Source organism: Trichomycterus rosablanca, chromosome 4 (genome assembly GCF_030014385.1).
Source record: "Trichomycterus rosablanca isolate fTriRos1 chromosome 4, fTriRos1.hap1, whole genome shotgun sequence".
In the NCBI taxonomy this organism is placed as follows: Eukaryota; Metazoa; Chordata; class Actinopteri; order Siluriformes; family Trichomycteridae; genus Trichomycterus; species Trichomycterus rosablanca.
Genome location: NC_085991.1, coordinates 55,298,756 through 55,321,111, shown reverse-complemented (window position 1 = coordinate 55,321,111; position 22,356 = coordinate 55,298,756). Strand labels below are relative to the sequence as shown.

Here is a 22,356-nt window from a genome sequence, read left to right as displayed (position 1 = left end):
ATAAGTATAGTGTCGGCCTCCGATTTGTCGATGTCACAGCCTACTCTATTCTGGTTAAGGATTTCTATAACATTGTAAAGTGTGTCTGTCGGAATTTGTGCCCATGAGGTACAGTAAGAGCATCTGTGAGGGTCAGGCAGGGATGCTGGACAAAACAGTTTCTTCCTAGGGGGTTCAGTAGTGTTGAGCTCTTTATGTGTCTGTCCTTAACCTGGTTTTGTACAAACTAGAGCAGGAAAGGGCCTTCCTCAAACTGTTTCCACAACGTTGGAAGTATAAACTACATTTTAAATGAGTGTGGCTGAAACACCCGAACTCTTTCATCTGGAGAGGTGTCCACATACTTCTGGCCACACAGTGGTGCTGATAATATTGTGTTCTGTGATGAGGGGAATCATTCACCTTTGTGATGGTTGTATTGTAGGGCGGAGTGTATATTCACCATTGATCCGGCCACTGCTAGAGATCTGGACGATGCTCTGTCCTGTAAAGAGCTTCCTGACGGTAATTATTCTTTATTTCTTTATTTATTATTATTTATGATTTTAAATCTCCGCTCTGCTGTCGGCCTTCCAAAGCGTCCACACAGGCAACGATTAACAGATTTGTCATTAATGCTGCAGTTGCGCCTTCTGCTGGCTGATTGAGGCGTTGTACAGATACCTGTTAGACACGCCCTCCTGGAGTATAAACTCTTTTAATGTGTGTACAAACTCTTGGTGTGTGTGTGTGTGAATTCTTTGATGTGTGTGTGTGTGTGTAGGTAACTTTGAGGTGGGCGTGCACATTGCTGATGTGAGTTATTTCCTGGAGGAGGGCACCACTCTGGATTTGGTAGCGAGCAGGAGAGCGACGAGTGTTTACCTGGTTCAGAAGGTACTCAGCTCCATCTTTTACTGTGTGTGTGTGTGTGTGTGTGTGTGTGTGTGTGTGTGTGCTATACCCTAACCTGTGTGTGTGTGTAGGTGATCCCGATGCTGCCGCGTCTCCTGTGTGAGGAGCTGTGTAGTTTGAACCCTCAGACTGACCGCTTGACCTTCTCTGTGATCTGGACCCTCTCACCTGAGGGGAAGGTGGGTCGTCTCACACACCCTCACACTCCAGCGCTCAGATCTGATCCGGGCGTTTACACTGGTGTGTGTGTGTGTGTGTGTGTGCGTGTGTGCGTGTGCGTGTACAGATCCTGAGCGAGTGGTTCGGGCGGACGGTGATCCGCTCCTGTGTGAAGCTGAGTTATGACCACGCCCAGAGCCTGATCGATTTCCCTCACAAACACTTCGGCGCTGATGAAATCCCGCCCGTCTCCCCCGAACACCCGCCGCACAGCGTCCATCAGTCCGTCCTGCACCTGCACGCCATCGCCAAGCACCTCCGCGCCCAGCGCTTCGGGGGCGGAGCCCTGCGTCTCGACCAGGTAACCCCGCCCGCACACCTGTACGCCATCGGCTCAGAGTGCCTGTGTGAAGACCTGGTGACCCGCCCTGCTCCCCACTACCTACCTGATCAGAAATCAATAATCAAATAAATTAATGAATGAATAAAATAGCTAATAAATAATAAATAAATAAATAAAATGAAGACTAAATGGACATAAATAAAATAACATAAAAACGAAAAATATATAAAATATATCAATAAAATAACAAAACAAGTGAATTCATAGAAATAAATAAATACATAAAAAATAAAGTAGTAAAATAACAAAAAAATTATAATTACATAATTACTTATAATTACTAACAATAAATAAACCAATAAATAAATAAATTAATTAATTTAAAAAATAAGAATAAATAAATAAATAAAATAAAACTATAAAATTACAAAAAAACAATAAATTAATCAAAGGGAAATGAAATGAATAAAACCCATAATTAATTGGTTAAATTAATACAATATCAAATAACCAAATAAATAAATAAATAAAATGAAGAATAAATGGAAATAAAATAAAAAAAAAATAGAATAATTACATCAATAAAATAAAAACATAAATTAAAAAAAATAAAAATTATTAAACGAATACATTAAAATAAATAAATAGATAAAAATATATTAATAAAATAATAAAAGATTATAATTACATAAACCAAAATATTTAAAGAAATAAATAAACCAATAAATGAATAAATAAATTATTTTCAAAATATGAATAATTATGTAGATAAAATAAAACTATAAAATAACAAAAAAATTAATTAAATGGAAATAAAATAAATAAAACCAATAATTAAATGAATGAATTAATAAAATATCAAATAATCAAATAAATAAATAAAATACAAAACAGATTAAATATATGAAATAAAAATATAAATTAAAGAAAATAAACATTAATAAATGAATAGATAAAATAAATAAATATCTATAAAAAATAACAAAAGATAAATCAAAATATTTAATAAATAAACTAATAAATTAATTAATTAATTTAAAAAATAAGAATAAATAAATAGATAAAATAAAGCTATAAAACAACATAAACAATAAATTAATGATTAAAATGGAAATTAAATAAATAAAACCAACAATTAAATAAATAAATTAATAAAAAAGCAAATAATCAAATATAATAAATAAATATAAAGAAGAATAAAAATAAAAAATAGATCAATATCAATTAAATAACACCATAAATTAAAAGAAATAAATGAATACATCTAAACAGATAAATAAAAATAAATTAATAAAATAACAAAAGATAATACTTAAATAAACCAAATATTTAAATAAATAAATAAACCAATAAATAAATTAATTAATAAAATAGCTAATAGAAAATAAGAAACAAAACTACATGAATACAATCAAAATAAAATAAATAACTCCAATAAACAAGTAAATAAAAATAAATTATTTATTGTGCGTGATTAGCTGAAGCACAGCTCGCTGATCTTCCCTCTACAGCCTCATTTACCTAAACAGCTGTGAAATACGGTGGTGGATGTATAACCACAGACGGGTGGTATTTTTGTGAGATGGTGGTGCAGGTTCGTTCACTTTGTGACCCAGTGTGTGGTTTGGCTCATGGTCAGGTGTCCACATACTTCTGATCTGTGCTGCGTGTTGATGTTACAGATGAAGTTGTCCTTCACTCTGGACTCAGATTCGGGGATGCCTCAGGGCTGCTACATCTACCAGTACAGAGACAGCAACAAGTGAGTCCCAGTTCATCCCGTTATTAAGCCACAGGCTAGCTTCTCACCGAGAGAGTCACACTGTGCTCTGTGTGTTCCTCCACCACCACCACCACGCTAACACCAGACTGTGTGTGTTATGTGCGGCAGGTTGGTGGAGGAGTTCATGCTGTTAGCTAACATGGCGGTAGCTCATCACATCTACCGCTCCAACCATGAGCTAGCGCTGCTGCGCCGCCACGCCCGGCCTCAGAGTCGCCTGATGGACGCGTTACAGGAGCTGTGTGATCACATGGGCCTGAACATCGACATGAGCTCAGCCGGGGCGCTGCATGTACGCTGCACACACACACACACACACACACACACACACACACACACACACACACACACACACATATACACACACACACACACACACTCACACACACTCTCACACATCAACATGAGCTCAGCCGGGGTACACTGTACACGCATCTACAAATACACACATAAACACACTCATGGACACACACACACTCTGTTGTTTGGTGTTGCTGACGTTACTGTGTGTGTTGTGAATATTACCTGATAGAGGAGTCTGGAGGACGCGGTGGGAGACGATGAGTACAGCACTGCCAGGAAGGCCGTCCTAACTCACCTGTGTGCTCGACCCATGCAGGTAGGTCCTTCATACACACTCAGGTAATGCTCTGCTGCGGATACGTCCCAAACCACTAAATCTTTACTATACAGTGCACTTAAACGACCTCAGTCCACTGTGATGTTATTGTGTGTGTGTGTGTGTGTGTAGATGGCAGTGTACTTCTGTGCAGGGGTTCTGAAGGAGGAGAAGTTGTTCCATCACTACGCTCTGAACGTTCCGCTCTACACTCACTTCACCTCTCCGATCCGACGCTACGCTGACGTCATCGTCCACCGGCTGCTGGCGGCCTCACTCAGTACGTCACACACACACACACACACACACACACACACACTGTTCATTATATAGTTAACTTTATTTATTTATACGGGAAAATTTAAAGCAACATCAGAATATGCCACATTTAAACTGGCCTGACTCAGTTAAAAACTGGTTTACAGCAGGTTCCTGTTCTGCAGCACAAAAAGCACAAGAAAGAAAACACAGAGACGAACATAACAACAAAGCATACAAAATTAATAAAACATTGAAACATGAAATACAGTAAAAACACACAACAAATAAGCAGACAAATGGGGGGGGGGGCAAGTTACATTAAAATTGTTTAAGTAAAAATGCTGCTAAAGTAAAAGTAATTATTTTAACAATAAAAATAATTTTAAAATGAAACTAATTATTTTAAAAATAAAAATAATCAATTAAAAAAATTCTTTTGAAATAAAATTTTTTTTTATAAAACAATTAATTTTAAAATAAAAATAATTAATTTTAAAATAAAAGTAATTCTTTGAAAAATTATTAATTTAAAAATAAAATGTGATTTAAAAAGAAAAAAATTATTTTAAAATAAAACTATATATTAAAAAAAAATTATTTTAACAGAAAATAATGAATTTAAAAATAGAACAAATTAATTTAAAAATAAAAATAATTATAAAAAAATAAATAAAAATAATAAATAAAAAAATAAAAATCTATATTTATTCTATATTTAGTTCCTGTTCTGCAGCACAAAAAGCACAAGAAAGAAAACACAGAGACGAACATAACAACAGAGCATACAAAATTAATAAAACATTGAAACATGAAATACAGTAAAAACACACAACAAATAAGCAGACAAATGGGGGGGGGGCAAGTTACATTAAAATTGTTTCAGTAAAAATGCTGCTAAAGTAAAAATAATTATTTTAACAATAAAAATAATTTTAAAATGAAACTAATTATTTTAAAAATAAAAATAATTAATTAAAAAAATTCATTTGAAATAAATTTTTTTTTAATTAATTTAAAATAAAAATAATTAATTTAAAAATAAAACTAATTCTTTAAAAAATTATTAATTTAAAAATAAAATGTGATTTAAAAATAAAAAAAATAATTTTAAAATAAAACTATATATTAAAAAAAAATAATTTTAACAGAAAATAATGAATTTAAAAATAGAACAAATTAATTTAAAAATAAAAATAATTATTAAAAAAAATAAAAAAAATAAATAAAAAAATAAAAATCTATATTTATTGGCCCATATTTAGTTCCCGTTCTGCAGCACAAAAAGCACAAGAAAGAAAACACAGAGACGAACATAACAACAAAGCATACAAAATTAATAAAACATTGAAACATGAATTTACATTAAAATTGTTTCAGTACTTAAACACCGTCAGTCTACAGTGCACGTGTCCCAGACCACCTCATTCACTCTACTGTAACGTTCACCCTTTAAATTCTAACCCTTAATATGTGTAGTTCAAAGTAAAGGAAAAAAGCTGGACGTACAAACACCTTTTAGGATGCGGCGGCGTGAAATTCTCTCTCCCCCAGCTCACCACACACACAGTTTTAACAATCATATAATGCGTTTATTTAGCTAAATTATTTCATAACCCCGATTACCCGACACTTTTAACAAATACATTATAAATACAAATAAACAAAGACCCAGCTACTTGTCATGCTCGATCCCGAGCTCAAAAGTTAATAAAGGCTCGGTGGCCACATCAAGTCTGCAGACAGTGTAGAGCTAAATCCGGTAAGATAGGGAGGGCAAACGTTTATTAAACTGATCCGGGACTCGGCGGTCCTTCCTTAACCCAGGTAGCTCACCACCTTTAGCCCGTTCGCATGTTGTGGGTCCGTTGCTGCTCCCAACGAAACGCTCCGTCCTTTTTGTCTGTCCACGCAATTCCCCAAAAAACACACCAAAAAGTGGCGTGTGTGTGCACACTTATATGTGTAAAAAACGACAGTCAGAAATATATATATATTCCACCAGTGGGAGAAGTTTGCAACGCTCCAAAACTTCCCCACGTCCCAAACCACTTGCTCTGTTACTGTATGAACATTATCATCGGTTTCTTGTGGCTGTGTCCCAAACCACACACCCTATTCACCACATATTGTTTTAAATTCAACCCCAGGAGGTTAAACTAAAAACTTTTAAAGAACAACTCAAACTTTTGGAAAAGAGGCAGAACGACACCAACCTGTATAATGTGAATGGAATGTCTAACAAGCTTGTGGTCAGGTGTCCACATACTTTCGACCACATAGTGTGTTTAACGCTGGGCTAATCTGTGCAATATAATCATCTACCTGTGTGTGTGTGTGTGTGTGTGTGTGTGTGTGTGGACAGGATGTGGACCTCGTCTGGGTCTGACCCAGGAGGAAGTGGAGAAGCAGGCGTCGCTCTGTAACGATAAGAAGACGGCGTCGAAGAGGGTTCAGGAGATGAGCACCGAGCTCTTCTTCAGCGTCTTCGTCAGGGTAGGGGCACCACGGGCTGCGTCCCAAATCACGTTTATGTGTGTGTGTGTGTGTATTTGTTTATGTGTGTAAACGTATTTATTTATGTGTGTGTGTGTGTAGGAGTGTGGTCCTCTGGAGTCGGAGGCGATGGTGATGGGGATGCTGGATAAATGTTTTGATGTGCTGGTGCTGCAGTATGGAGTTCAGAAGAGGATCTACTGTAACGTCAGTAACCACACACACACACACACACACACACACACACACACACACACACACACACTAATACATTTAACCAGTAAAGTGAAACCAAATCCATTATAAACGTATACATTAATAAAACATGATGACTATGGTCGTGGTGGCTTCACTTCTCCCGGGTGCAGGGACACAGTCAGTCATGTCTGTGTAGACGCCCGGCCGGCCGATAGTACCGCCGAGATTCCATAGCAGAATTAAACACTGCGCTACCCGAGCACCAAAATCCACCGTATGCTCTGGGGAAGCGAACCCGAGTCCATCTGAACCGGACCAAACCACAATATTAAGATTAACCACAATATCACTCATAAAGTCTATAAATATTCACTCACATGCTCATTAAAAAATGAAAATAATTTAATAAAAATTATTATTTTAACAATAAAAATTATTTTAAAATGAAACTAATTATTTTTAAAAATCAAAATAATTAATTTCAAAAAATCAAAAATAAATAATAAAAAAATAATTAATTTTTAAATAAAAATAATTAATTTCAAAATAAAACGAATTCTTGAAAAAAATATTAATTTAAAAATAAAAAAGTAATTTGAAAAATAAAAAAAATATTTTAAGATAAAACTATATATTTACAAATAATAATTTTAACATAAAATAATGAATTTAAAAATAGAACAAATTAATTGAAAAATAAAAATAATTATTAAAAAAATAATAATAAATAAAAAAATAAAAATATATATTTATTGGTCTATATTTATTTTAAAATTAAATTATTAATTAAAAAATAAAAATAATAAATATTTACTCAGATATTTATTTAAAACTAAAAATCATTTATTTATATTGCACTCGTGTGTGTGTGTGTGTGTGTGTGTGTGTGTACGTACGTGTGTGTGTTTCAGGCTATCGAGGGCCTGCAGTCCTATAATTTCCGTAAGGTGGGTAAACGACCCGAGATGATCCTGGTTTGGGCTCCTAACGAAGTGGAGGGGGAAGCGGTCACACAGGTACGACAGACATCACATCAAAATCCACTCCATCTCACATCCCATCTCACATCCCATTCCTTCAGGACAAATAAACACCAGTCCACAGAAACCTGGGGGAATTCTTACCTCCAGTCAGAGTTTAACATGTTCTCTATATAATCATTTAGTTCTCTGAATTCTTGCACCTCCGAGAATGGTTCAGTAGGTGGATTGGCTGGTTCTAAATTTCCTCTAGGAGTGAGTATGTGAGCCAGTAGATTTCATATATATATATATATGCATTTTCCTTTTTGGTTGAAGAAGGTCCTGGTCCTTTCTGTGAGAAGTTTTGCATGTTCTCCCCGTGTCTGTGTGGGTTTCCTCCGGGTGCTCCGGTTTCCTCCTACAGTCCAAAGACATGCAGTCAGGTTAATTGGAGATACTAAAGTCCCCCATAGGTAGGCTCCCAGGTGGCGCAGCGGGATATTACACCGCGGCCGGGCGCCCCCTAGTGCCTGCAGCAGACAAAATTGACCATCGGGTCTGCTGGGTGGGAGAAGACGGGACTAAACAGTGGGCGTGGCGTCATCAAACGCTATGTTAGGAAGTGGAGGAGCCTGATGTGCGAATCCACCGAGGCACAGGTGGAAAAGAAGGGGTGGACGGGACTGTGCATGTGTCGGAGGGGGCGTGGAGGGATCCCCAGCAGTGGAAGACTAATTGTGTGTGTGTGTGTGTGTGTGTGTGTGTGTGTGTGTGTGTGTGTGTGTGTGTGTGTTTGCCCTGTTGGACTGGCGACCCTGTCCTACCCTTCACCCAATCGTACCCACCGCAACCCATTTACATTACATTTAATAATGTTACTGTTATTAGTATATTTAATAATGTTATTATTGCTGTGTGTGTGTGTGTGTGTGTGTGTGTGTGTGTGTGTGTGTGTGTGTGTGCAGGAGCTGTCTCTGTTTTCTGTGGTTGATGTGCAGCTGACGGTGGCTGAAGCTTCACTCAAATACACTGCAGTACTGAAGAGACCTGGATCAACCCCAGCATGAACACACACTCACACACACTAATACACACACATACATACACACACACACACACACACTCTCATACACATACATACACACACACACACACACACGACTGGTTTTAATGTATATGACTTGAGATTAGTGAGCAGATCTGCTGCTGTATATTTTTAATTTAACACATTTTAAAAGCGTGAAGTGTTTGTTTTAGAAGCGCTCAGTTCTGTGTGAGCTGAGAATGTTTCTCTGAAGTCCCCGTGTGTCTTTTATTTCTTATTTTTAAAATATTGAAGGTTATTAACACATTAAACACATTAAACACATTAAACACATTAAACGCATTATTACACACGAGTACAGGTGTTCCAGAGGAGGCAAGCAGAGGGCGCCAGAAAGGTGCGGTTTGTTGTTCCACATAATTTAACCAGGGGTGCACAAACTTTTCAGTCTTTAGTAGAATCCAGCGTGTAGGTTATTAGTGTTAGATCCTCTGCTCGGTGATGGTCGGGGTCCTGATGCAGGTTAAGCCGCTGTGTGTGTATGAGATGATCCAGTTCTCCCAGTGGGAGGTGTTTTCAGTTCCTCTGTTAACACCACATGGTGTGTAGGATTATGTCTCTGTATTTATTGCTAGCTGACTCTCACTGTGCATTGTTATTTTATTTTTATTTTAACTCAGTTTTTGGTGTTTTTAAGAGGACGATGAACTGAACTGAACTGTCACAGAGGAACATTAAAATATTTACATGCATACCAAAACGAGACTGCTGATTTTATTTCTGCACTTATTTCTGATGTAAAGCTGCTAAATGTCAGATTTGTGGTTTGTTGGGACAAGGAGGCCCATCATTACACTGTATACATGCACAATATGGCCAAAAGTATGTGGACACTATGAGCTTGTCGGACTTCTGGGTGATCTTTTCAGTTAGAACAACAGCCACTCTTGTGAGAAGCTTCTCACAAGACTTTCAGATTTGCCTGTGGGAATTTGTGCCCATTCAATCAAAAGATGACAGCGTTGATCTACAATTTCCACATAAATAATCGATCTGATCTTTCTACCCTTATACTAAACATAATCCGATACATCAGACATGAGTGTTAGAAACAAGGACGTTATAATTATGATCATTTCTGCAGTTGCTTTTCATCCAGCACTGTTTAAACCTCCCTCTTCCTCCGTTCTGGAACCAGTCCAGTCCACTAAAGATCCAATTTCTACCACTAAAGATCCAAGACAGTCCGGCCTACCTGGTCAGATCACTGCTGAACTTCAAGTGCTGAGGCTGTGGTGAGTACTGCTCGAATATAGTGCTAAGGTCTATTGGAACAATCAGGGGTCATTTAATATAAAATCCTCGATCCATCACTCATGTCAGATTTTTAATCAGGTCACCCACCATTCCTAGGGACCCAATGTAGGGGTGGTTCAGTTTTAAATGACACCCATCCATAGGAAAAGACTGTAAGTCCAGAATTACTTCAGGTGACATTGTTTTTGATTTCTGAATTTTTGTCCTATAATGTTGAAAAAAGTTTATAAATAATCTTCTTGTACTGAATTCTGCTTGTAAGTTAATTGGTTAGTGGAACCATTTAGATGCACAAAGTAAAATAATTATAGTAAAAGATTTTTCCACAATGAATAATAAGTACTATTTTATTTAAGCCTGAATATCGTGATTGTTTACGTTAATTGCATTTAGTGGATGCTTTTATCAAAACCGACCTCCAATTAAGACCAAAGACAATCCAAGAAGTTGATGGTTGAGAACCTGGCAGTTTTGGGGCTTTAACCAGCCACTCTCTGATCAATAGTTAATCACCTTAACCACTTAGCTACTTTTATTTAAGGTGGACCACTTGCTCTTTTGGATGAAACAACTTTCTTCATGAGAATGTATCATGTAAAATCTAAATGACCGAATAGAAACAGACTGAAAGGTTTCAAGCAGCGTAATCAGGTTCCTGACATGAACCCTATGCTGTGAGACCTAAAACCTAAAAGCAGTTCATGTCTGATGCTCCACCTAGTTTAATAAGGGGTGCTATTACTTTTTCACAAACGTAATTTAGATGTTGGATGACTTTGATCCTCATCATTTTCTTATTTGTGTAATACACTATATGGACACTATTTAGTATGTAAAGTTCTGCAGATACAGAACATGCTGTTTCTAACATCTTGTGATGAAATGATAAAGGTAAGTAATCATGTTTTATTCATTATTATTAATATATTTTATATTATTGTTGTTGTTAATTCATATACATCTTTGCTTGGGTCATTTTCGACTTTACGGCTGTTCTTAAAAAAATAAGATAAATAATTCGATTGACACAAAGTTGTTTATGCAACTTTAAAACCACCTGAACAGTAAAAAAACAATTGCAGAATTACATGCAATAAATGTTAAAATGTATAAATGTAATGTCATAATGTCATGTGTAAAATCATTAAAATGCTTAAAAATGTAAAAATACTGTATTGTGTAATTTACACTGCGTTCTGTACTTGTAGTTTGTTTATTTGTTCCAAAACTCACGAATTATTTAGAAAAACGCTTTAAAACGACATAGACACTCAAAAAATCCAAGTAACCCCAAAAAGTAGCTAATACAAGACTTATTTGTACCTGATGGGTGAAGTAAACAAATCTGATGGGTGAAGTAAACAAATTTAACACAAACGAGACACTGAATCCTACTTAAACACAATTACGAATAAAATGTAATAAACTGGCGCCGCTGTGTGGCGTAACGCTGGAACTACAAGTACAGAACGCCATGTAAATTACACAATACAGTATTTTTACATTTTAAGCATTTAAATGATTTTATACATGACATTATTTTATATATTTTTACATTTATTGCAGGTGATTCTGCAGTGTTTTACTGTTTAGGTGATTTCTATGGGCTTTTTAATATTTTGTGTTGACTAACATAAAGTTGCATAAACAACTTTGTGTCAATCGAATTATTTATCTTATTTTTTTTATTAAGAAGAACAGCTGTAAAGTCGAAAATGACCCAAGCAAAGATGTATATGAATTAACAACAATTAACAACAATAATAATATAAAATATATTATGTATATAATGAATAAAACATGATTACTTACCTTTATCAATTCATCACAAGATGTTAGAAACAGCATGTTCTGTATCTGCAGGTCTAGAACTTTACATACTAAATAGTGTCCATATAGTGTATTACACAAATAAGAAAATGATGAGGATCAAAGTCATCCAACATCTAAATTACGTTTGTGAAAAAGTAATAGCACCCCTTATTTAAGTGGAGCATCAGACATGTGTTCATGTGTCGTTTTAAACCGTTTTTCTAAATAAGTCGTAAGTTTTGGATCAAATGAACGAATTAGGACGAGGTGTTTCTGCAGCTTTATGTTAGTCAACAAAAAATATTAAAAAAAACCCCGTAAAAATAAATAAATCACCAAAACAGTAAAACATTGCAGAATCACCAGCAATAAATGTTAAAATATATAAAATAATGTCATGTATAAAATCATTAAAATGCATAAAATGTAAAAATAATATATAATTTACATGGCGTTCTGTACTTGTAGTTCCAGCGTTACGCCACACGGCGGCGCCAGTTTATTACATTTTATTCGTAATTGTGTTTAAGTAGGATTCAGTGTCTCGTTTGTGTTAAATTTGTTGCCTTCACCCATCAGGTACAAATAATTATTTACTTTCCTTATATTCACATTATTTGTAGAAATTTCTTATAAATTTAAATTGTAGAAATGTATTAAAAACCATTAAAATGTTGAATTATCAAACGATTTCTTGTATTAGCTACTTTTTGGGGTTATTTGGGTTTTTTGAGTGTCTAGGTCGTTTTAAACCGTTTTTCTAAATAAGTCGTGAGTTTTGGAACAAATGAACGAATTAGGACGAGGTGTTTCAGCAACTTTATGTTAGTCAGCAAAATATATATATAAAAAAACCCATAAAAATAAATAAATCACCTGAACAGTAAAAAAGTTGCAGAATCACCTGCAATAAATGTTAAAATACATAAAATAATGTTCTGTATAAAATCATTTAAATGCTTAAAAATGTAAAAATACTGTATTGTGTAATTTACATGGCGTTCTGCACTTGTAGTTTCAGCGTTACGCCACACGGCGGCGCCAGTTTATTACATTTTATTCGTAATTGTGTTTGCAGTTTTTCTCGATTGCTTTGGTGCATTTCTCTGATCAGAATTAAAATTCTCATAACTGTTAGTTCAACCTCCACAAGATTTAGTCATTTGTGCACATCACAGTAGCAGTTTCTCATTCCTTCCAACAAACTGCAAATGCTTTTGGACATGCATCAATTGCTTCCATACAATTCTCTGCTGTTTTATAACATTATCATTTGCTTATGTCATGTCAGTCAAAATGAACTATACGAATGAATGCTGAATAGTCGTTCCCTATTAAACTAATAGTCCTTATTTCATTGCTTGAATCATTACATACGAAAATGTTGAAGTAGTTGTCAAAATCAGTCAAGCAAATCTTTTGCATTTCTTTATCATTTTTTCCAGAGAATGTCTCCCAAATTGAACAGTTTCTCTCAGGTGAACCTCAGCTTTCACTGATGAGGAGTGTTTGAAGCATTAGTTGTAACCAATGATAAGCCACTTCTCCACAGTCACTCAGAGCTGAATCCCACGAACCCTCATTTGGCAAGCATATATGAACCGAGCAGGACATAGTGTGTACCATTTCGACAATACTGTGACACAGAAATGGAAGGTCAGCATCGTGGAAGAGGGGTGAGGATGCGTGGAGGAAGGGGAAGGGGATGAAACAGAGGAAGAGGAAGAAGAGGCCAAGTACATAGGCAGATTCCTGATGGAATTAGGGCTACAATTGTGGACCATGTAGTCAATCACGGCCTCACGATGGCTGAGGCTGGTTGAAGGGTGCAGCCAGATGTTGGGAGAACCACTGTAAATTCAATTATTCAAACATTTCGTCGGGAGAACAGGTGTGTATATTGGACACTAAACAATCTGCACTGCACTACTGTCACTGTGTCATACATGAAGCTTACAGTGGGACAAGAACTTGTCACTTTTTACATTTTACATTTAGACTAACAGCTTTATTGCAGCACAGATTCACTGTATTGTAGTGTAAAGTAGTGTTACAGTAAAGATTTGCCATATTTACAGTATGGTACAAGTGAGAGGCACTGTTATTGTACACTACAGTAATATGGGTTAAAGCAGTATATCTCATGTTTACTGTACATTACTGTCATTTTACTCTGCACCACATAGGATTGCAAAACAACCTCCGCAACAAGAGGAAGCCATTTGTGCAATGGTGATTGCAAACAATGCCCTGAGGTTGAAAGAGATACAAAGCGCTGTTATAGAGGACGACAATACAGTATCTTTGGGAATATTGAATCCGTTTCAATCGCTACAGGAGAAATAAAATGCGCATGAAACAATTGTACAATGGGCCATTTGAACGGAACAGTGACAGAGTGAAGGAGATCCGTCACCAGTATGTACAGGTAAAAACATTTATGTGTTCTGTGCATACTCTAATGTACAGTGCTGTAAACTGGTTACTTTGTGTAGTGCCATGCAGTACACTTACATGCAGTTCATACTGTACAATATGTTGTCCAAAATGCGTTATGTTACACAGGAAAAGGTGTTATAGGTTTTCTCTCTCTCTCTCTCTTCTGGTATAAAGCATGTACTGGAGCTGGAGGCCATGGGAAACGCTGCACACATTCATATACAGTATGTTGATGAGGTGGGTTTTAATCTGGCAAAAGGTAGAATTCGTGGAAATCGCATTGGACAGAGAGCAACCATTGATGTCCCAGGCCAACGAGGAGGGAATATTACAGTGTGTGCAGCCATCTCAGAAAACGGCGTCCTCACCCATATACCCCGTCTTGGTCCATACAACACACAACTGCCGACTTTTTTAGACACTCTTTTTTTACAGGGACATAATCCCTGAGAACGAGAGGGGTCTAAATGGAGACCATCTGAACGAGTATGTTGTAATATGGGATAATGTGTGTTTTCACCACTCAGATTTGGTCAGATGGTGGTTTGCAGCACATGACAGGATGCTGGTGGAATATCTCCCTCCCTACTCCCCATTCCGTAATCCAATAGAGGAGGTTTTCTCTGCCTGGAGGTGGAAGATATATGACCGGCATCCACATACCCAAATGGCCCTGCTAGTGGCCATGGATGCAGCATCCTTTGGTCCTGCAGAGGGTGGATTCGCCACTCGAGGAGATACTTTCCTTGCTGCATTGCCAGGGATGATATTCGCTGTGATGTCCATGAAAATATGGAATGTCTGGATGTGCAAGAATGATTTACAGTACTGTGTATGTTGTATGTTCCAATTCAGTTCCAATATGTACTGCAATATTGTTTACAGTTGTGCACAGCTCTACCCAAAGGGTGTTTCTTATGTTTGTTGTAAATAAGTTTGTACTTTGCTTTAGCACAACGCTGTGAACAAGTTAGAATTGCAAAGAGCATATGCAGTAAAAAAGTGAAACATACGTATTGAGTGTCTTGTACTCATTTACCTCACTACATACAGTAATGTGCTAATAGTGTTTAGTGCTGCCTTGAGCATTTTCAGGTTTTCATGATCTGACTTTTTTTTGCATTGGAAAACACAGAGTGTCATAATGAAAACATGACGAAGCCATTTGACTATCTTGTTCATAAACAATGGTGTCAGGACTTTATTTTGATGACACTGACACTTTCATTGACATGAATACTTGCTCTTGAGGAATGAACTCTCCATTTTGAGCAAGTAAAACGCTTTTGCAGGTTATCAACTAGGTTTTGCAGTTTGTACTAATTGTTTTGAGAAATGTACTTACTGTTGTGCAAATGTTAATAGTGATGTGAGAAATGCACCAAAGCGACTGAGATAAACTGTAACTTTCTATTTCTGTGTTCATGCTGCTCTGCTGAACCGATCTAATGATCCGACTCCTGCATTCGACTCCCGACTCGGAATTCCCGACTCTTATCCATCCGGATCTTCCACAGTGAAAATCCTCCCGAGTCAGAGACAGAGAGAAGAAACCGAAAGTATAAAGTCCCGATTCAACAGAAGATTATTGTACTAAATAAATGAGATTATTCATCATCACACGGTGAGTTTAAAGCGATCAGAGTTCCACTGTATATGGAGTTTAGTTTAAAGCAGCAGGAAGTGTTTGTATCAGAATAAAAAGCTGGATTGTTGTTAGATTCATGATGAAGAGTTTGTTGTGTAAAATGGAGGAACCGTTATTTCTGATGGTTTATAAGAGCTGCTAGAGAAATCATTCAGTCCCTCTCCTGTTTATTACTACAGTGTCGTTCTAACTGTTCAATATTCAGCTCTGCTTCATTCTGCATCTTTATCTCTGTATTATGTATAAAGTGCGTTATTAATAACATGGGTGTGGTGAGAGCTTCAGAGCTTCTACATCAGTAAGAGTTTATTTACACTTATTGTCTCACTTAGATTCAATATATATCAACTTTATACTAAATGTAAGTTAGCCAAAAGTATGTGGAAACCTGAACTTTAGCTTTTTACACGTTCCATTAGAAAATCTTCTAACAGGACTCTTCACAAGTGTGTCTGTGGGGAATAGATGGACAGACAGACAGACAGACAGACAGACAGACAGACAGATAGATAGATAGATAGATAGATAGATAGATAGATAGATAGATAGACAGATAGAAAGACAGATAGATAGATAGATAGATAGACAGATAGAAAGACAGACAGATAGATAGATAGATAGATAGACAGACAGATATATAGATAGAAAGACAGACAGATAGATAGATAGATAGATAGATAGATAGATAGATAGATAGATAGATAGATAGATAGATAGATTGTTAGGAGTTTCTCAGGGGCTGTTGTTCCCTAGACTCCCTTTGTGGGCAGTTTTGGCGACATCTGGTGGTGGCTGGAGGCACTTCACCTCCATTTTCCAGCCAATAGATCTCTCCTCTGCCTAATTAGGCACACCTGTCTCCAATCTACTCCTCATCAGCCTACTGTTTTAAACCCTTGGTTTCTTCCCAGTCACCACCAGATTGTCAGTTGCTGTTTGCTCTGCACACTGCCTGGTTCCCTTTGCACCTGTTCCTGTGTTCCTGCCTTCTCTGCCTGGTTCCTGGATCCCCCGCCGGCTCTCTGTTCCTGTGTTCCTGCCTTCTCTGCCTGGTTCCTGGATCCCCCGCCGGCTCTCTGTTCCTGTGTTCCTGCCTTCTCTGCCTGGTTCCTGGATCCCCCGCCGGCTCTCTGTTCCTGTGTTCCTGCCTTCTCTGCCTGGTTCCTGGATCCCTCGCCGGCTCTCTGTTCCTGTGTTCCTGCCTTCTCTGCCTGGTCCCTGGATCCCTCATCCACCTGCCACCTGGGGTCCCTGTCACCCTTCAACCCTCTAAACTGCCGCTGGTACCCTCGCCTTCACCCTCGTTCCCTGGTTCTCTGTTTGGACTGTGATTCTTAATAAACCATTTAAACCCTGTTTCAGTCTCTGTGGTTGAGTTCGCATTGTGGTTCCAATTTCAAACCTCTTAACAGTACAATCTGGTCTACCATGGAACCCGCGAACCCCTCCACAGATGGGCAGGAGTCCATTGAGTCCCTGCTGAGCTGCCAAGCCACTCAGCTGATTCAGCACGACCAATTGCTCAGGTCTCTCATTGAGAGCAACCGCCAGCTTGTGCAGCAATTAGGCCAGGTCTTCCGGCAAGTTGAAGCCCTTACCTTCGCCCAACCTATCTCGTCCCCGAACCCCAGCGCCGTGCCACACGTTCCTGTTGCCGAGTTGGGTCCCCCTGCGCCGTCCATGGCTGAGGGACTCACCACCCATCCGGAACCTTACCATGGTGAGTTGGATAAGTGCCGGGGTTTCCTGTACCAGTGCGGCCTGGTCTTTAGCCAGCGACCCATCACCTTTGCCACCGACGCCAGCAAGATAGTCTATGTGATTGGACTCCTCAGGGGAAGAGCCTTAACTTGGGCCGAAGCTGCCCAGTCTTCTGTGGGTCCACAGGCGGGTAATTATGAGGACTTCCTCTGCCAGTTTCAGGCGGTGTTTGATCACCCTGATCATGCCGGGGATGCGGCCAGTCGACTGTTGGGGCTACACCAGGGCTCCCGGTCTGTTGCTGAGTACGCCGTGGAGTTCTGGACGCTTGCGGCTGATGCCGGCTGGAATGACGCCGCCCTCCGGGGAGCTTTCCGTCGTGGCCTAGAAGAATGCCTTAAAGATGAGTTGGCAGCCCGGGATGAACCTTCTAGTCTTCAGGGTCTCATTGACCTGGCTATCCGTCTGGACGGCCGGCTCCGGGAGCGCCGCCGGGAGCGGTCGTCACGCCCTGCTCCGACCCCGAAACCAGTTTTTCCTAGATCCTCTCTTCATGAAACGCCTGTTCCGTGTCTAGCTTTCCCCACTGCGGAGGGTGCCGAACCCATGCAGCTTGGACGAGCCCGGCTCGCCCCGGAAGAACGTCTCAGAAGATTGCGTTCGGGCGAATGCCTCTATTGTGGCCAAACCGGGCACCTTCTCGCTTCATGCCCCATACGCCCAAAAGGTGGAGCTCGCCAGTAGGAGTGGGGACTCTGACGAGCTCAAGACCCACAACCCCACCTCTTCGTCCTCGCCTCCAGGTCCCTGCTACCCTATGCTTCCCTGGGAATCCAGTGTCCCTCCTGGCACTCATCGATTCTGGGTCAGAAGACAATCTCATCGATGAGGGTTTTGCCACCAAGAAGGGGTGCGTCTTGGAGGCTCTCGACACCCCCGTAACCGCTTTCGCTCTGGATGGGCGCATGCTCGCTCGCATTACTCACCGCACTGCTCCAGTGACCCTCGTTCTTTCTGGCAATCATCGCGAGTCCCTCCGTTTCTCGGTTGTCAAGACCCCCAAGTCCCCTCTGGTTTTGGGTTTCCCATGGCTCTCCACCCATAATCCCCATCTTGATTGGCAGCTAGGAAAGATCACTGCTTGGAGTGATCTTTGCCACTCCCGGTGTTTACAGTCTGCAGTCCATCCCTCTAGCCCTCGTGCCGACCCTCCTCCCTCAACCTCTCCTGACCATGTTGACCTCTCCCAGGTCCCCTCCGAGTATCATGATCTCAGGGAAGTATTTAGTAAGGACCGAGCTCGATCTCTTCCTCCACACCGGCCCTACGACTGCGTTATTGATCTCCTCCCCGGGGCCGCACTTCCCACCAGCCGCCTTTACCATCTGTCTCGTCCTGAGCGTGAAGCCATGGAAAATTATATCTCTGAGAGTCTTGAAACGGGTCTCATCCGTCCATCCTCCTCTCCCCTTGGTGCAGGGTTCTTTTTTGTGGAAAAGAAGGATAAGTCCTTGAGGCCCTGCATAGACTACCGAGGGCTGAACCAGATCACTGTCAGGAACAAGTATCCCCTTCCCCTCTCGTCTTCTGTGTTCGAGTCGTTGCAAGGTGCTTCTATCTTTAGCAAACTTGACCTCCGCAATGCCTATCACCTGGTGCGTATCCGTGAAGGTGATGAGTGGAAGACGGCCTTCAACACTCCCCTAGGTCATTTCGAATATCAGGTGATGCCCTTTGGCCTGACCAACGCCCCCGCCGTCTTCCAGGCCCTGGCAAATGATGTTCTACGAGATTTCCTTTACCGTTTTGTCTTTGTTTACCTGGATGACATCCTGATCTTTTCCCGGTCTTCTGAGGAGCATGTTGTTCACGTCCGGCGGGTTCTTACCCGCCTGTTGGAAAACCGACTATACGTTAAAGCCGAAAAATGTGAATTCCATGCTCGCACCATCGCCTTTCTAGGTTTCATCATCCAGCCTGGACAAATTAGGGCTGACCTCGAGAAGCTTCGAGCTGTGAAGGAGTGGCCGACCCCATCCTGCCGTAAGGCATTGCAGCGCTTCCTGGGGTTTGCCAACTTCTACAGGATATTCATCCGCAACTACAGCAAGGTAGCGGCCCCCCTCACCAGTCTGACGTCCACCAAAGTCCCCTTCTCTTGGTCCCTAGAGGCTCAGGCCGCTTTCGACCGTCTTAAGGCCCTATTCACCTCGGCACCTGTTCTCTCTCAACCAGACCCCTCAAGGCAGTTCTTCGTGGAGGTGGATGCGTCTTCTAGTGGAGTCGGAGCGGTCCTCTCCCAACGCTCCAGCTCTGACAATAGGCTCCATCCCTGTGCCTTTTTCTCCCGACGGCTCACCCCTTCGGAAGCCAATTACGACGTAGGTAATCGAGAGCTCTTGGCTGTCAAATTAGCCCTTGAAGAGTGGAGGCACTGGCTGGAGGGCGCTAGCCAGCCATTCGTGGTTTGGACAGATCACAAGAACCTTTCCTATGTCCAGACGGCTAAACGACTGAATTCCCGTCAGGCCAGATGGGCCTTATTCTTCAGCCGATTCAACTTCACGCTGACGTACCGCCCAGGCACCCGCAACACCAAACCCGATGCGCTTTCACGTCAGTTCAGTGCAGAGGACTCTCCACCCTCCTCCGATTCCATCTTGCCCTCTAATTGTGTGCTAGCTGGAGTTACCTGGGAGATCCAGGAAGCTATAAGAGAAGCCCAAGAACAGGAACCTGACCCTGGGGATGGACCCCCCAACCGTCTGTTCGTCCCGACCGCTGTAAGGCCTTCTGTCCTCAAGTGGTCCCACAGTTCCAATTTCGCTGGTCACCCCGGAGCGAACCGCACCGAATCTCTCCTCAGACGTCATTTTTGGTGGCCCTCCCTCGAGGCAGACTCTAGGGAGTTTGTGGCTGCCTGCGCCACCTGCGCCCGTAACAAAGCCACCCACGCGCCTTCAGCTGGCCTACTACAGCCCCTGTCCATCCCTGGTCGTCCCTGGTCCCACATCGCCCTAGACTTTATTACTGGTCTTCCAGAATCTAAGGGTATGACTGTCATCCTGACGGTTGTGGACCGTTTTTCCAAGGCTGTCCGACTGATTGCTCTACCCAAGCTGCCCTCAGCCCTGGAGACGGCTCAACTTTTATTTGACCAAGTCTTTAAGATCCATGGAATTCCCTTGGACATTGTCTCAGACCGCGGTCCCCAGTTTGTGTCTCAAGTCTGGCGTGCCTTTTGTAAGTCCCTGGGAGCTACCGTCAGCCTTTCGTCCGGGTTCCACCCCCAGTCCAACGGACAAGCTGAAAGGGCAAATCAAGAAGTGGAGGCTGCCCTGCGCTGTATGACGGCCAAAGACCCCTCTCTCTGGAGCACTCACCTCGCCTGGGCGGAATACGCTCACAACACCCTCACCTGCTCGGCTACTGGTCGATCCCCGTTCGAGGCCTCCCTGGGCTACCTACCACCACTGTTGTCTGAACAAGAGGTTGAGTTGGCAGTACCCTCAGTCGACCACCACATCCGCCGCTGCAAGAAGGTCTGGAAATTCGTAAGGGCCGCTTTACTTAGATCTCAGACCGCCGCCCAACGTTCGGCCAACCGCCACCGGAAACCCAGTCCTCAATACCTTCTTGGTCAGTCGGTTTGGTTGTCCTCCAAAAACATCCCCCTACGCTCTGAATCCCGAAAGCTGGCGCCCCGTTATATTGGCCCCTACACCGTACAAGGTATCATCAGCCCCACTGCAGTCCGACTCAACCTGCCCCGACATATGCGCATTCACCCCACTTTCCACGTCTCTCAGTTGAAACCTGTCCACCTTTCCGACCTGTGCCCTCCGTCCGAACCCGCTCCACCCGCCCGACTCATCGAAGGACACCCGGCCTACACAGTCCGCCGTCTCCTGGATTCCAGGCACCGGGGCCGGGGCCTCCAATACCTGGTGGACTGGGAGGGTTACGGTCCAGAGGAACGGTCCTGGGTTCCCCGCTCTGCCATTTTGGACCCCCACCTCATCCAGGACTTTCACCGGGACAACCCTGACAAGCCGGGTAGGTCGCCTAGAGGCGCCCGTTAAAGGGGGGGGGGGTACTGTTAGGAGTTTCTCAGGGGCTGTTGTTCCCTAGACTCCCTTTGTGGGCAGTTTTGGCGACATCTGGTGGTGGCTGGAGGCACTTCACCTCCATTTTCCAGCCAATAGATCTCTCCTCTGCCTAATTAGGCACACCTGTCTCCAATCTACTCCTCATCAGCCTACTGTTTTAAACCCTTGGTTTCTTCCCAGTCACCACCAGATTGTCAGTTGCTGTTTGCTCTGCACACTGCCTGGTTCCCTTTGCACCTGCTCTCTGTTCCTGTGTTCCTGCCTTCTCTGCCTGGTTCCTGGATCCCCCGCCGGCTCTCTGTTCCTGTGTTCCTGCCTTCTCTGCCTGGTTCCTGGATCCCTCGCCGGCTCTCTGTTCCTGTGTTCCTGCCTTCTCTGCCTGGTCCCTGGATCCCTCATCCACCTGCCACCTGGGGTCCCTGTCACCCTTCAACCCTCTAAACTGCCGCTGGTACCCTCGCCTTCACCCTCGTTCCCTGGTTCTCTGTTTGGACTGTGATTCTTAATAAACCATTTAAACCCTGTTTCAGTCTCTGTGGTTGAGTTCGCATTGTGGTTCCAATTTCAAACCTC

The 22,356-nt window shown here is 41.4% G+C and overlaps 1 protein-coding gene across 2 annotated transcripts in view; it reads left to right on the top strand.

Moving 5' to 3' along the window:
- dis3l2 (DIS3 like 3'-5' exoribonuclease 2) overlaps nucleotides 1–9,517 on the top strand; it is a 36,243-nt gene extending 26,726 nt beyond the window's left edge. For both annotated transcript variants that reach the window (XM_062994575.1, XM_062994574.1), the window contains exons 10-21: nucleotides 425–504; nucleotides 764–876; nucleotides 966–1,073; nucleotides 1,181–1,414; nucleotides 3,079–3,158; nucleotides 3,288–3,471; nucleotides 3,712–3,798; nucleotides 3,931–4,078; nucleotides 6,422–6,552; nucleotides 6,655–6,759; nucleotides 7,662–7,766; nucleotides 8,678–9,517. In XM_062994575.1, coding sequence (XP_062850645.1) covers nucleotides 425–504; nucleotides 764–876; nucleotides 966–1,073; nucleotides 1,181–1,414; nucleotides 3,079–3,158; nucleotides 3,288–3,471; nucleotides 3,712–3,798; nucleotides 3,931–4,078; nucleotides 6,422–6,552; nucleotides 6,655–6,759; nucleotides 7,662–7,766; nucleotides 8,678–8,779 — 1,477 coding nt within the window. In that variant the 3' untranslated portion in view covers nucleotides 8,780–9,517. The remainder of the gene's footprint in view (nucleotides 1–424; nucleotides 505–763; nucleotides 877–965; nucleotides 1,074–1,180; nucleotides 1,415–3,078; nucleotides 3,159–3,287; nucleotides 3,472–3,711; nucleotides 3,799–3,930; nucleotides 4,079–6,421; nucleotides 6,553–6,654; nucleotides 6,760–7,661; nucleotides 7,767–8,677) is intronic.
- The last annotated feature ends 12,839 nt before the right edge of the window (nucleotides 9,518–22,356 follow it).